General features: G+C 45.8%; 1 protein-coding gene across 1 annotated transcript in view; it reads right to left on the bottom strand.

The window, feature by feature from the left end:
- arfgef3 (ARFGEF family member 3) overlaps positions 1–14,407 on the bottom strand; it is a gene marked incomplete at both ends in the record, with an annotated part of 134,229 nt that overhangs the window by 24,973 nt on the left and 94,849 nt on the right. The window contains 7 exons of the mRNA XM_083650524.1: positions 912–1,026; positions 3,540–3,716; positions 6,735–6,863; positions 9,410–9,554; positions 11,669–11,772; positions 11,877–11,999; positions 13,594–13,735. Coding sequence (XP_083506650.1) covers positions 912–1,026; positions 3,540–3,716; positions 6,735–6,863; positions 9,410–9,554; positions 11,669–11,772; positions 11,877–11,999; positions 13,594–13,735 — 935 coding nt within the window. The remainder of the gene's footprint in view (positions 1–911; positions 1,027–3,539; positions 3,717–6,734; positions 6,864–9,409; positions 9,555–11,668; positions 11,773–11,876; positions 12,000–13,593; positions 13,736–14,407) is intronic.

The following is a 14,407-nucleotide window of genomic DNA, read 5'->3' as shown; positions in this document are numbered from 1 at the left end:
TCGATCTTCATTCAATAAGTATACTATTTTAAAGCTATAGTGTGTAACTTTTACATACAGTGGAATCCGCTTATAGTGATCATGGTTATAGTGATCAACCGCTTATATTGATCAAAAAGCTTGGTCCCCAATCATTCCTATTAGGGCTGTGAATCTTCACTGGCCTCACGATTCGATTCGATTATGATTCAGAGGGCTACGATTCGATTCGATTACGATTATCGATGCATCTCGATGCATCTTAAATCGATGCATCACTTTTTTCCGCAATACATGATTTATTTTTTCTCACTTTCTTTTTTGTCACTGTGTGGCTACTTTTAAAATAAAAGTGCATTTGGAATTGCATTGTATTATGATCCATAATTAAAATAAACAACTGCATGTACTTCCATTATATTTTATTATATATATATATATATATATTTTTTATAATCGATTTTTGACATTTGTGAATCGATGCAGAATCGTGCACGTCCGCATCGCGATGCATCTTATAATCGATTATTTTTGACACCTTGTCTTGGCTGTTTTACAGCCAAGACAGTAGCGACGGAGCCGATGACAAAATGCTGCATTCACGCGCTGCTCGGATTGTTCCATTTCGGGAGTTGGGAAGTGGTTCTTCAGACTTCGGTGTGTTCTTTTTAATGTAAAAGAACAAACAAACAACAAACAAAGAAGATGCGTTGTATTTTGTATTCTCAGAGTGTTTAAACAACACGTTGATACAGGAACTCATTGCAACTCAAGAATAAGAAACAGTCAACATTCAACCATCTTTTCCTCCAACGAGGTGTGTGTGTGTGTGTGTGTGTGTGTGTGTGTGTGTGTGTGTGTGTGTGTCTGGGTGTGTGTGTGTGTGTGTGTGTCTGGGTGTGTGTGTGTGTAGGTGTGTGTGTGTGTGTGACCTGATACAGGAGCAGCCCACTCTGGAGATGGTCTCTGCAGGCTCAGACACACATGCCACCAGCAGCTTAAATAGGTCCTTCAGCATCAGGTTGATCAGGGACTCATAGCCGATATCTGAAGGGCACGCACACACACGCACACACGCACACACACACACACGCACACACATGCATACACACACGCACACGCATGCACACACACATGCATGCACACAAGCACGCACGCACGCACGCACGCACGCACACACACACACACACACACACACACACACACACACACACACACACACACACACACACACACACACACATACATATTCAGTATGGAGGAGTGAACTCAGATGTACCCATTGGAGATTTTCTTTTGATTGCATACTGTACACAAGTGGAAGCTAGGGCTGCACTAACAATTATTTTCATTATTGATTAATCTGTCGATTATTTGATCAATTAATCGATTAGTCGTTTGGTCTATCAAATGTCAAAAATGGAGAAAAATGTACATCCTTTCCCCCCCAAAGCCCAAGATGACATCCTCAAATGCCTTGTCCTCCTGACCAACAGTCCACAACCCAAAGATAATCAGTTTACAAGTCAGTCTGTAAATGAACCAACAGGGGGCGATATTATGCTATTAACTCAATTGCACCAATCAATCGGACAGGAACAAAAAGACGGCTTAATAAAGGTCTGGAACCCAAAGCGACCAAGCGTATGTAATCTGGTACTGGCCGGGTCAGTCTGCAGTCTGGTACTGGCCGGGTCAGTTTGGTACTGGCCGGGTCAGTCTGCAGTCTGGTACTGGCCGGGTCAGTCTGGTACTGGCCGGGTCAGTCTGCAGTCTGGTACTGGCCGGGTCAGTTTGGTACTGGCCAGGTCAGTCTGGTACTGGCCGGGTCAGTCTGCAGTCTGGTACTGGCCAGGTCAGTCTGGTACTGGCCAGGTCAGTCTGGTACTGGCCGTGTCAGTCTGGTACTGGCCGTGTCAGTCTGGTACTGGCCGGGTCAGTTTGGTACTGGCCAGGTCAGTCTGGTACTGGCCGGGTCAGTCTGCAGTCTGGTACTGGCCAGGTCAGTCTGGTACTGGCCAGGTCAGTCTGGTACTGGCCGTGTCAGTCTGGTACTACTGGCCAGGTCAGTCTGGTACTGGCCAGGTCAGTCTGGTACTGGCCGTGTCAGTCTGGTACTACTGGCCAGGTCAGTCTGGTATTGGCCGGGTCAGTCTGGTACTGGCCGTGTCAGTCTGGTACTACTGGCCAGGTCAGTCTGGTACTGGCCAGGTCAGTCTGGTATTGGCCGGGTCAGTCTGGTACTGGCCGGGTCAGTTTGGTACTGGCCGGGTCAGTCTGGTACTGGCCGGGTCGGCCTTGGGTTTGAAACCTATTTGTGAATGCTTGTTTTCTTCTGAAGCTCTCTCTGTGGCTCTGTGTGCTGCCCTCCAGCTGACTGCTTCTCTCTCACACTTCTGGAACAAATCTCATCACTTTAAATCCATCACTTTAAGTCCATCACTTTAAGTCCCTGGAAACCAGAAATATTTCTTTATTATTTAGCATTTTGAGTTAATCACATCACAGTAATCTATGTTAATAAGCCACCAGCCAAATTTGAACGATGATGAACGTCGCAAAGTATATAAATTTAGGTTTGACAGTCATGGCAAAAGTCATGAGAATCAATTAGATTTTAGAGTGTATTTTCTCCCGCGGACTGTGTGGGCGTGTCCCGTCTGCAGCAGGTCTTTTCCTCTCTCTCTCTCTCTCTCTCTCTCTCTCTCTCGGAGGAGACCTGCTGGATGAGACCTGCTCGGAGGAGACCTCTCTCTCCGTTAATGGAGAGAGAGAGAGAGAAGGAGAGAGAGAGAGAAGGAAAGAGAGATGGAGTGTGTGTGTGTGTTCGCGCGTTGCTCGGCGAACACACTCGCCGCTGCGCTGCGAGTGCACAGCGCTACTGTGTGTGTGTCAGCCCTGATCCACACTTATCCAACACTTTTAGTGACAGACGATTACCCAACACTTATCCACCTAATCCACATGAAGCTGTTGACGTGCTCCACCACCAGCTCACATGGTGTGTCACCTGAGTGTATGAAGCTGTTGACGTGCTCCACCACCAGCTCACAGTGTGTCACCTGAGTGTATGAAGCTGTTGACGTGCTCCACCACCAGCTCACAGTGTGTCACCTGAGTGTATGAAGCTGTTGACGTGCTCCACCACCAGCTCACAGTGTGTCACCTGAGTGTATGAAGCTGTTGACGTGCTCCACCACCAGCTCACAGTGTGTCACCTGAGTGTATGAAGCTGTTGACGTGCTCCACCACCAGCTCACAGGACAGTGTGTCACCTGAGTGTATGAAGCTGTTGACGTGCTCCACCACCAGCTCACAGGACAGTGTGTCACCTGAGTGTATGAAGCTGTTGACGTGCTCCACCACCAGCTCACAGGACAGTGTGTCACCTGAGTGTATGAAGCTGTTGACGTGCTCCACCACCAGCTCACAGGACAGTGTGTCACCTGAGTGTATGAAGCTGTTGACGTGCTCCACCACCAGCTCACAGGACAGTGTGTCACCTGAGTGTATGAAGCTGTTGACGTGCTCCACCACCAGCTCACAGGACAGTGTGTCACCTGAGTGTATGAAGCTGTTGACGTGCTCCACCACCAGCTCACAGGACAGGCCGATGGCGTGTTTGAAGTTGGCCGCGGCCACGTCCCAGTAGGCGTGGTCGCCGTGGCTCCGCTGCAGCCACAGAGACATCACAGGAAGCAGCAGCTGGATGACCGAGAAGATGGCAAAGCCCGGGCCTGGAGGAAAGAAGGAGGTTAGGGGGCGTGTTTGTCCATATACACTTAACATCACTTTCAATTCAGAACTTTCAATTCATGTCCGGTGATACATACTGTATAGTGAATATAGACTGCATACTGTATAGCTGTTTATACACCTCGTATATGTTTGCAAACAGCGATTACGTATTTTGTGGGCGGAGCCGAACTGGTTGTAGAAAGTGACAGTTAGCGGTTCAGGTATCATAGAAATATGGAAGGTCTGAATGCCTCCGCCACGTATTTTAAAGCTTTGCCAGCGACAAACAGGTTATCTTACACAAACAAGTTAACTCTTTCAATGGGGTGAGGTTTCCTGACCCGTACTCACTGTCAGGATGGGTCTAGGATCCAACTACAATGGTAGGGCCGGGTATTGGCAAGGATCTCACGATACGATACGTATCACGATACTTGGGTCACGATACGATTGTATCGCGATATATTGCGATGCGATACATATTGCGATATATTGCGATATTCTACAGAATTGACTCAAAATTAAACAATAGAGCTAAAGATACAACACACTGTGTACCACCCAAGTAGTGTAATAATATGTACATCACTTTATACTGATAAGTTAGTGGACAAATTTAGTCAAAACTACTGAGTGTTGAGTGTTACTGAACGCATCGATATGGGAAATATCGATACAGTATCGATTATGGGTGGGAATCACCAGATGCAGAGGCCTGGCATGGCATGGCCTGCAAAGAAAATAAATAAATATATATATATATATTATATCGCGATACTTGGCGTCCAAGTATCGATACAGTATCGGGAAATAAAATACCGCGATATATTGCCGAATCGATTATATTGCCCAGCTCTACTACATGGCCAAAGCTGCAGTGCCGGACTATTTCATATTCCTAGTGGGAAAGCCCAGCGTCAGACGGCACAAGACGTCTTTTTCCCCGTGGGATCTCTGGGGATCTCTCTAGTTTCGCTTTCACTTGTTTCCTCAGATTTCCTGCTAGCATGCTGCAAGCGCAACTGCAGTGACTAACCCGACGACGTCCACTCCAAATTGGTCTATACATTCCAGTCGGCAACCTTTTTGATATTTAACTCATTGAGTGCCAGCCACTTTTGGAGAACGGACGCTCCCAGTGCCAGAGTTTCAGAGCGTTTTCAGTGATTTCTCGAGGCCCACAGAATATTGTGTGATATTACTATGTAAACACTGAACACGCACAAAGAACGATGAGACTCTATTCTATCATCTGCAAAAAAAAGTATATTGATCCCATTTTCCGTTCTTTAGTTATGAGCCGGAGAAAATAGCTTGATTCATCCAAAAATAGCAATTTTTTTCTAGAAGCTGAGATAATTGGCCTTTTGTGAAATTAAACATTTCAAGCACATCACTGACTCTGAAGCTTGCTGCTGGTGGGCATCGGATATTCTGGCTTGCGTTTGTCAATCCTGTCCTGCTGCCTGGGTCTGTCTGGGTGTTGCGTGCTGCTCTGCGTGCCCCCCCCCCCCCCCCCGCCCCGCCCCGCCTCGCCTCAACTGCACACTCCTCCTCCTGTCTGTGGTGGCTCTCTGCTGAGTTTGCTGTGCCACCCGCGACATCCAGCTTTTTTACAGCGTTCCGCGTGTGTTTGTCACCGGCAACGATGCTTCCAGTTGAGAATAACAACTCCACGGTGTGGATGTGCTGTCGTGCTGTCGCAACCGACACGGAGCGGCTCAATTGTGGGAGCAGATTGGCTGCTGCAGGCACAGCTGCAGTAACGTGCTTCAGCATATCGATGCATACGGATGCGATGCGATTTCCGTTTCCATAACGACTTCTTCTTTGTTTTTTCCTTGCCTTTCTGTTATGTGGAGAGCACTGTCGCCACCTAAGGGTTCTGTAAAATAGGTTATAGACCTCCAATAGCTATAATATTTGTACAGGAGAGGCAGAAGGCTTTGATCGACGCCCCACCGTCAAAAAACGCAATTGACGAACATGTCCGTCCTTGGCACTCTACGTTACTACTTGAAATGACGAACATGTCCGTCCATGGCATTCAATGAGTTAAGTACCGTATTTAAATTTTGCTTGTCAATCAATGTGCCACACCAAGATGAATGACTCGCACATCAAAATGTAACGTTATTCCTTCCGAAATCAGGACATTGAAATGAAAGCACTATACAAGATACACAGCACGGTCCTTCTCTGTCTTCTGCGCTGGCATTTTTCATCTGCTTTCTGCTGCCCAGAGGCATGTATTTAGGATATTTACGGTAGTGACTCACTCTCTGCCTCTGATTGGTTGCCTTCCACGGCAGCTGTAGAGCAATCTAGTAAGAGAGTGGTGTCTCACTGCTCTGCTGCTGCCATGGAAGGCAACCAATCAGAGGCAGAGAGTGAGTCACTACCGTAAATATCCTAAATAACATGCCGTGCAATTGCAAATAGCTGTGAAGTAGGTCATTTGACAGGGCACTTCAACAATTCTACACAAAATCTCAATTGCGCACTTATGGCTACTGTGAGCTGCCGTGCCAGTGGTTAACCCTTCACGTGCCACAGGTGGCACCCGGGCCATAGGTTGCTGACCCCTGAATATATAGAGTACAACGTGCTGTCTGCAGCATGAAGTAAACCAATGACTCTCAGCCTGCGTGCGGGTGTGCATGTGTGTGTGCGTGGGTGTGCATGGGTGTGTGCATGTGTGTGTGCGTGGGTGTGCATGTGTGTGCATGTGTGTGCGCGCGGGTGTGCATGTGTGCGTGCGTGGGTGTGCATGTGTGTGCATGTGTGTGTGCGCGCGGGTGTGCATGTTTGTGCGCGCGGGTGTGCATGTGTGTGCGCGCGGGTGTGCATGTGTGTGCGCGCGGGTGTGCATGTGTGTGCGCGCGGGTGTGCATGTGTGTGCGCGCGGGTGTGCATGTGTGTGTGCGGGTGTGCGCGTGGGTGTGTGCGCGGGTGTGCATGTGTGTGCGCGCGGGTGTGCGCGCGGGTGTGCATGTGTGTGTGCGGGTGTGCGTCACCTGGCACAGCGGAGACCTCTCGGAGCAGTGTGAACAGCAGCTGCAGGGTTGGAGGCTGGTGTTGGCGAGGACAGTTTGACACGGCTGCTGTCAGCTGCTCCAGCAACAAGATCCACACCTGGATCAGACCTGGAAGACACCATACAACACAGTACCCCCTTTACTTTATTTATTTAGTTATCAGGGACTAGGGTTTCATATTTCCCCCCGAAAATGAGGCATACCGGGAAACGGGAACCCCGGTAAATTGATTTTGTTTAATGCAATCAAGGAGAAATATAAACCTATTGGTTCCCAAGCTGATCCGAGTGTATTATTTGGTGGCATTAATAATGATTAATTAAGGCAAAACAGCGCAATTTGACATTAGAAATTAACATATAGCCTATAGTGCCGTTAGGGTTTATATAATTCACCAATAGGGTGAATAATTGGAGTATGAATAAATCCTGTAGTAGGCTAACCATTTTCTTAGAGTTGTGGAACCTGCCTTGGAAGGAATGCAGCCGTAAACGCGTCCTTGAATCAGCCCGTTTGACGCACAACATCAACATGCTGTCATATCTGGCACTGCGGTGCGTTAGGATATGGGCTGCGGCGCTCTGGAGGCCGCGCCCATGCCATAATCTTTATACTGCATAGCGGAGCATGGCTTTTATCAGTCCATCTCCAGCCCGCTGCACGGACACTCGCCTACAACCAGACCATCATGCCCAACCTGGGGCACACGGACCGAGGACGCGGGGCTCGGATGGAATGATTGTAGATTTTACCGCTGGTGAAGTTTGCACGGTGCTCGTGTCGCCGTGTCGTAGACTCATAGGCTACTGCATTAACGGTCAGAAGATTCAAGATTCTTTATTGTCATTCTCATTTACATAACAATGCAATTGAAGTGCATCCTCTGCCGTGTTAAAAGGTAAAAAAAAAGAGCTATACAGACAAACAGTCAATGAACTAAAACAGACATCAGATAAAATATAAATAATGTAAACAAGTCCCTATTAAAAGAAAGAGACATTCATACATTCTGGGCCTTCCTCCTATCCGCACGTCTCCACAAATTGCACTGAGAAAAAGCAGCAAAAAAGAACAACAGCCTTGGTGCATTTAAACAGCGTTAAGTGCAATTATTGCTTTTGGGTAGAAACTGTTTTTTAACCGGTTTGTCCTGGTTTTGATTGTCCTGTGTCTCCAACAGACAGAAGTGTATATAGTAGAAAAGACAAGAAAATAAACAATTATTATTAACAATTATTAATTAGGCTTGGTGCAATAAGCTTTCAGTGTGTTGCACTGGCGCACAGCAGACAAAGCCCATAGCTTATAGCCAAAACACGCCGAAATAAAATCAGAAATTAATTCCACTCTGCAAAGGATATACGGTAATCACATTTCAAATTACTGGGTGTAGCATTGTTGTCGGAGAAGCTATCCGCTAGCAAATATATTAGCCTACATGTCCTTTTAAAACATAGGCTATATCGTTTAAGAAAGTAGCATATTTCTAAATATAGGCCTATTCCAATATGTTCCCGGGTTCCCGTCATTCATTTCCCGGGAAACGGGAAATGGATTGGATGGCAATTCCCGGGAATCCCGTTTCCCGGGATTAAACCCTAATGTGGATAATTGAGTTATGCTTAGTCCTATGAAGCTGCATCAGTCCCGCTAGAAATAGACAGAATTATTAGTGGGTAAATAAAAAAGCAGAACAGTTAACTCCAATTTGTCTGTGTTCTATGTGTTCTGTGTATTTCGGATCATACAAAAAACATTGAAATGCAGATCAATAAAGCCATGACTTTATTGAATTGCCATTATTGTGAAGGTTCTAACAGGAAGTTTCCATTTTATTCTGGTTGACTTGACGCTGTTCGAGTTGGTGATGACATTTTGCATTGAATTGAAAATTAAGCAAAGTTGGTGAAAAGGAGAGAGAGGCAGAGAGACAGAGAAACCAAAGTGGAGGAAAGCAAAGGACAGGCAAAGAGAGGAGAAAACAAGAGGAGTGTAAAGGTAGTAAGGGGAGGAGAGATGAAGTGAGAACATTAGGAGAGGAGATAGGAGGAGAGGAGGAGAGGAGGAGAGAGGAAGGGAGAGGAGACTAGAGGCAAAGAGAGGAGGGGACATGAGGAGAGGAGGAAGGAGAGAAGAGTCAAGGAGGAGACGAGAGAAGGAGAAGAGAGGAGAGGAGAGGAGGAGAGAAGAGGAGGAGAAGAGAAGAGAGGAGGAGAGGAGAGGAGGAGAGGAGAGGAGGAGAGGAGAGGAGGAGAGAAGAGGAGGAGAAGAGAGGAGAGGAGGAGAGCAGAGGACGAGAGGAGAGGAGGAGAGAAGAGGAGGAGAAGAGAGGAGAGGAGATAGGAGGAGAGGAGGAGAGCGGAAGGGAGAGGAGACTAGAAGCAAAGAGAGCAGGGGAGATGAGGAGAGGAGGAAGGAGAGAAGAGTCAAGGAGGAGACGAGAGGAGGAGAAGAGAGGAGGAGAGGAGAGGAGGAGAGAAGAGTCAAGGAGGAGACAAGAGGAGGAGAAGAGAGGAGAGGACGAGAGAAGAGGAGGAGAGGAGGAGAAGAGTAGGAGAGGAGAGGAGGACAGGAGAGAAGAGTAGGAGAGGAGGACAGGAGAGAAGAGTAGGAGAGGAGAGGAGGAGAGGAGGACAGGAGAGGTTTGGCTCTACCTGTGTCATCATCAAACTCCTGCAGGACACAGTCCATGCCGTCCTCGCTGCTGATGGAGCGCTCCTGCGATCTCATTGGCAGGCTGGCGAGCCGCGCCCCGAGGAACACCGGCTTGGACGGCATCTTGTAGATCTTAGCCAGCAGCTGTCAGTCAAGCAACAACAACAACAAGTCAAACAACACACGTCACTAGGTCACAGCGGTCAGTCAAACACAACACGGCTTAACTTGGCCACAGGGAATAGGTAAGAACTGCTCCCAAACACACTAACTTCAGCTGCTGCACAGACATTTTTGAAACGATTCTCTTGGTAAGCTATGTTACGTTAAAAAAGTATTCATAAAAAGACGTCTAAAAAGATTCACGGGTTCCGCCATAGTTGGTTTCGAATGAGGAGCGGTGCCGCTTGGCCCCGAAAGGCGACGCAGGGTGAACGTCTGTCGTCAGTGTTAACAACCGAATATCAGATATTTAGATTTAGTCCAGGTAATTACTTGCTAGTTTTCATGATCCTGAATTTTTTTTCATGCTACGGCAGTGGTCGGCTGTTCAGAATTTAAAGAAAAAATACGGAAAAATGGGAGAGGTACTACCTCTCCCATTTTTCCGTATTTTGCATGTTGCATGTTGCAGTGTTTGGCTGTAGTACAGCCAAACACTGCAACATGCACACTAGGTATACATTTTTTTCTTTCTTCTTTTTTTGTGCAACATGAAAGCTAAAAGCTATTGATTCTTGTGAATCCCGCGTTTTGCTTAAAATGAAGCAACAGCAGAAGTTTACTATTCCAATAGTTCATAAGCTCCTTCAAGTCGCCATTCTGGGGACCAGAGATGGAAAGTAACTACGTACATGTATGCTACATACTTCTACTAAAATCTAGTACTTTTTACTCCACCACCTTTATTTGATAACTTAAGTTACTAGTTACTTTGCAGATTCATATTATGAATTCAAAATACAATCACCTAATTGATGCATTAGTATTCCCCTGATGTAACGCCGCACACTTGACCCGTTTGTGTTACAACTTCCTGTTCAAAACACCGGCTGTTTTACCTGCTCAAACCAGAGATAATCTCTGGTCAAAGCTAAATGACTCACTGGAAGCAGGCTATGGGCATAAGCTCTGCCACAGGAAGTGTAAACACAATCGGTTCTGATTTAACCAAATTTAACCAAAACACCACCATTTCCTCGTTTTGTGTGGGAATCCCTTACTTGAGTGCTCTGTTGTTGTTGCGTGTGAACGCACCGCCGTGGTGACGTCGCTTTGTGCACATGCTCTAGAAACACAGTCGGGTGGGATATGGCAACGAGATGGCTGCATCGGTGATATCTCCCGCTGAGAACGCTTATTATTTATTACTTATTGTTTCATTTATATCACAGTTTTATGGAAACCGCTTTTTGTTTTATTAGTAACACAGTAAAGTGTTACTAATAGGGGTGTCACGATACACTCAGTTCACGATACGATACGTATCACGATACTGGGTTCACGATAACGATACGATACGATACGATTTTAACAATATTTTTTTAAACTTGAATAATGACAATATATGACTGGAAAAGTAGTATTTTATTTGAAATGCACAAATACAAAACATGCTGTTGTGGGAAATTGTTATTACAATAACAACTAGAAAAAACATGAGATTGGAGATAAGGCTTATCTTGAAATAGAATGAGTTACACCGTCACTTAGATTTACTTTGAACTAAAAGGTTTCTCAGCAGTATAAATTCTCATTATGCATCTTCAGTTTTTCTTCAAACTCAAACAACAAGACTTTTCTTAGTCTATTTTTTATGCATCTTCAGTTTTTCCTGTCAAGTAAACAGTTTTGCCAGAAACTCAATTGAATGGTTTCTCTCCTGTATAACTTCTCATGTGTCTCTTCAGAGACTTGTTCAACTGAACTACTTTCCACACATTGAACTTCAACAAACAAAGACGTTTATTTGTCTACTTTGAAAAAAAAAAAAAAAAAAAAAAAAAAAAAAATTCACGATATGAGATTTCATCTCAACGATACATATCGTGACGTTTTACTATCGCGAAATTTCGTGGGACGATATATTGTGACACCCCTAGTTACTAATACAACTAATAAATACTGTGCGCAGTAAGGTGAATGTGGTGGTCTTTCTAATTGCATAAAAGTACTTCTTCCACCACTGCTGGGGACTGATTTTAGTGTAACACCCACTGTGAACAGGATGTAAGGCTGTCCTGCAGAATGGTTCCTACCTGCGAACATTTGCGGAGGTAGTCGAGGGCCGGCAGGCAGAGGTCAGTGGAGCTGTAACCAGACGCATGGACACAGTCTCCTATCTCCTTGTAGTCCACCTCTCCTAATACACACACCAAAGAAGATGTGACATGATACATACATATACAGTACATACATGTTAAAAACAAAAACAACAACATGTGTACAAGCGTGAGCGAGACCGACCTAAGCCTTTGACGAACTTCATGAGGCACATGATGTAGTCGGTGGCTGCGTTGGCAAAAACCTGGATGTTGTCTGTGCTGAGGAACGCCTCAAAGACGTCAAACACCGGAGCCTGCGACTTCCCTACAGGAGCAGGAGGGAGGGGGGGAGGAAGGATAAAAACAAGGAATGAAAACAAGCAAGCAAGAAAGAGAAACAAAGAAAAATCTAATTGAAATAAAATGTTTAGGCTACTATTACTATCATACAACCATAATGTTTCTATTAATTAGAAGTAGACCATCGTGTGGTGAAATTCTTTTACAGTATAATCAAAAAAGCTATAATCAATCAATCAATCAATCAATCAGTCAATCAATGAAACAATCAATAAAACTTACTTAAATTGTATGAGAACAAATGAACTGAACTCTAAATCAAGAATTTTCCATAAAGAGAGTTCCAGGATGAAAATATCCACCCTTAAAAAACTAACAAAAACAAAAACAAAAGAAAACACTCACATCTAATCTGACAACAATACGAATGGCAGCAACAAATGACAGCAGACTACACTACTTTCTAAAACAGTGGTTCTCAACGTGGAGACCGGGCACCGGCAGGGCTCCATGAGGAGGGTCCCCAGCAAATTGATGATTTATTTAAGCATCACCATTACTTCAATTATATTAGAAAATGTTGAATAATTACTTTTTTAATAATCATAGTTTCACTGTTATCTCAGAGCGAAGGGAAATCCCTTTCCGTTCCCTGTGTGTTACAGCTCTCAAATGTGTCCGCCGCTGTGAAACAACAACAACGCTAGCTAGCAACCCACCTAACCCTAACCCTAACCACAACAACGCTAGCTAGCAACCCACCTAACCCTAACCACAACAACGCTAGCTAGCAACCCACCTAACCCTAACCACAACAACGCTAGCTAGCAACCCACCTAACCCTAACCACAACAACGCTAGCTAGCAACCCACCTAACCCTAACCCTAACCACAACAACGCTAGCTAGCAACCCACCTAACCCTAACCCTAACCACAACGCTAGCTAGCAACCCACCTAACCCTAACCACAACAACGCTAGCTAGCAACCCACCTAACCCTAACCCTAACCACAACAACGCTAGCTAGCAACCCACCTAACCCTAACCACAACAACGCTAGCTAGCAACCTACCTAACCCTAACCACAACAACACTAGCTAGCAACCCACCTAACCCTAACCACAACAACGCTAGCTAGCAACCTACCTAACCCTCACCCTAACCACAACAACGCTAGCTAGCAACCTACACGCTGAAAATGGCAAGTTTTTACGGAGGTTTGGATTTCGCAATAAAGCAGGCCTGCTTGGTACCTTCGGTGGATGGTTGTAAAGATAACGGAGCATTCCCCCTCCCTGCTATACCAGAATGAGAGTGAGTTGAGCCAGACTCTCTCCTGCACTGGTACAGCGCACAATGAAGTCTGGTAAGCGAGACTATGGAATTCTGAACAAAACCATAATACAATAAAAAATATTCTCATGATGTAATTAACCCTAAGAGACCCAAATCTCATCAGATGGTGGTCCGTGGCCCAAATATGGATTCAATTATGGGTCCCTGATATAAAAAAAAAAGGTTAAGAACTGTTCTAAAAGACAGTAGGTAGGTCAAGTCGAGGTTTTCCAAACTGGCTGTGCAGTGTATTGGGGCCAGAGCGTGTGGGTGTGAGCTGTACCCATGGAGTACTCTCCCAGCAGGTAGTCCTTGGTGTGGGTGTTGCTGCTGTGGACGGTCCTCAGAGCGCTGAACAGCGGCCGCCAGCCTGACAGGATCTGAGGCGAGCACATCTCCACCAGCTCGCCTATCGACGTGATCACCTGCGCACACGGAGGGAGAGGCGTTCAGAAAAGGCAGCGCGACAAATCAAAAGGTGAGAGGTGTCGCCTCTATCTCACACCAGTGGCATTGTTAGTGTTAGTGTTTCTCAAAATTAAAGCCGTTTTCAAACCTGATAGTCCGCCTCCTTGGTTCACACCTGACGCAAGAATAATACATGGTTTCGTTTTTCAACTGATTCAGTTTGCTTTCACAGAGCCAAAAATAAAACGGTCCAGATAGGGTTGCAAAACCCTCCTAGATTGGCCAGGAGACTCGTGGCCCTATCTTCCGAGAGGCGATATCCCCTATTAGCGCTTGCGCACCTGTTTGCACGTGCCTTAATGCAGGCAAGATAACAGTCCGCCTTGCGCATTTGTCCAGGTGGTATGCCGAGTTTTGCTCCCCTGCCCAGCAGCAAAAAAAAAGCATCCCCACATCACGGGAGCATACTTGTAATGATTTATACAGAAATGAACTGTTTAAAAGTGATATAATTGTCTGGTAGACGTGACCTCCCTGATTTCTAAGTTAAAACAGCCCCGAAAGATGTTGGGGATGCAATTCTTGGTGGGGATGCGAAACATTCATGGCACCTGTCGCAAGTACAAATTAGAGACGTGCCAAAATCATCTGTGCCCCAAAATGCCTGCGCAAACGGGATTTGGGCGGTC

This window comes from Poromitra crassiceps (genome assembly GCF_964638095.1).
Source record: "Poromitra crassiceps genome assembly, chromosome: 14".
Lineage (NCBI taxonomy): Eukaryota > Metazoa > Chordata > Actinopteri > Beryciformes > Melamphaidae > Poromitra > Poromitra crassiceps.
The sequence above is the reverse complement of the archived record's forward strand: the minus strand, read 5'-3'. Positions and strand labels throughout refer to the sequence as shown.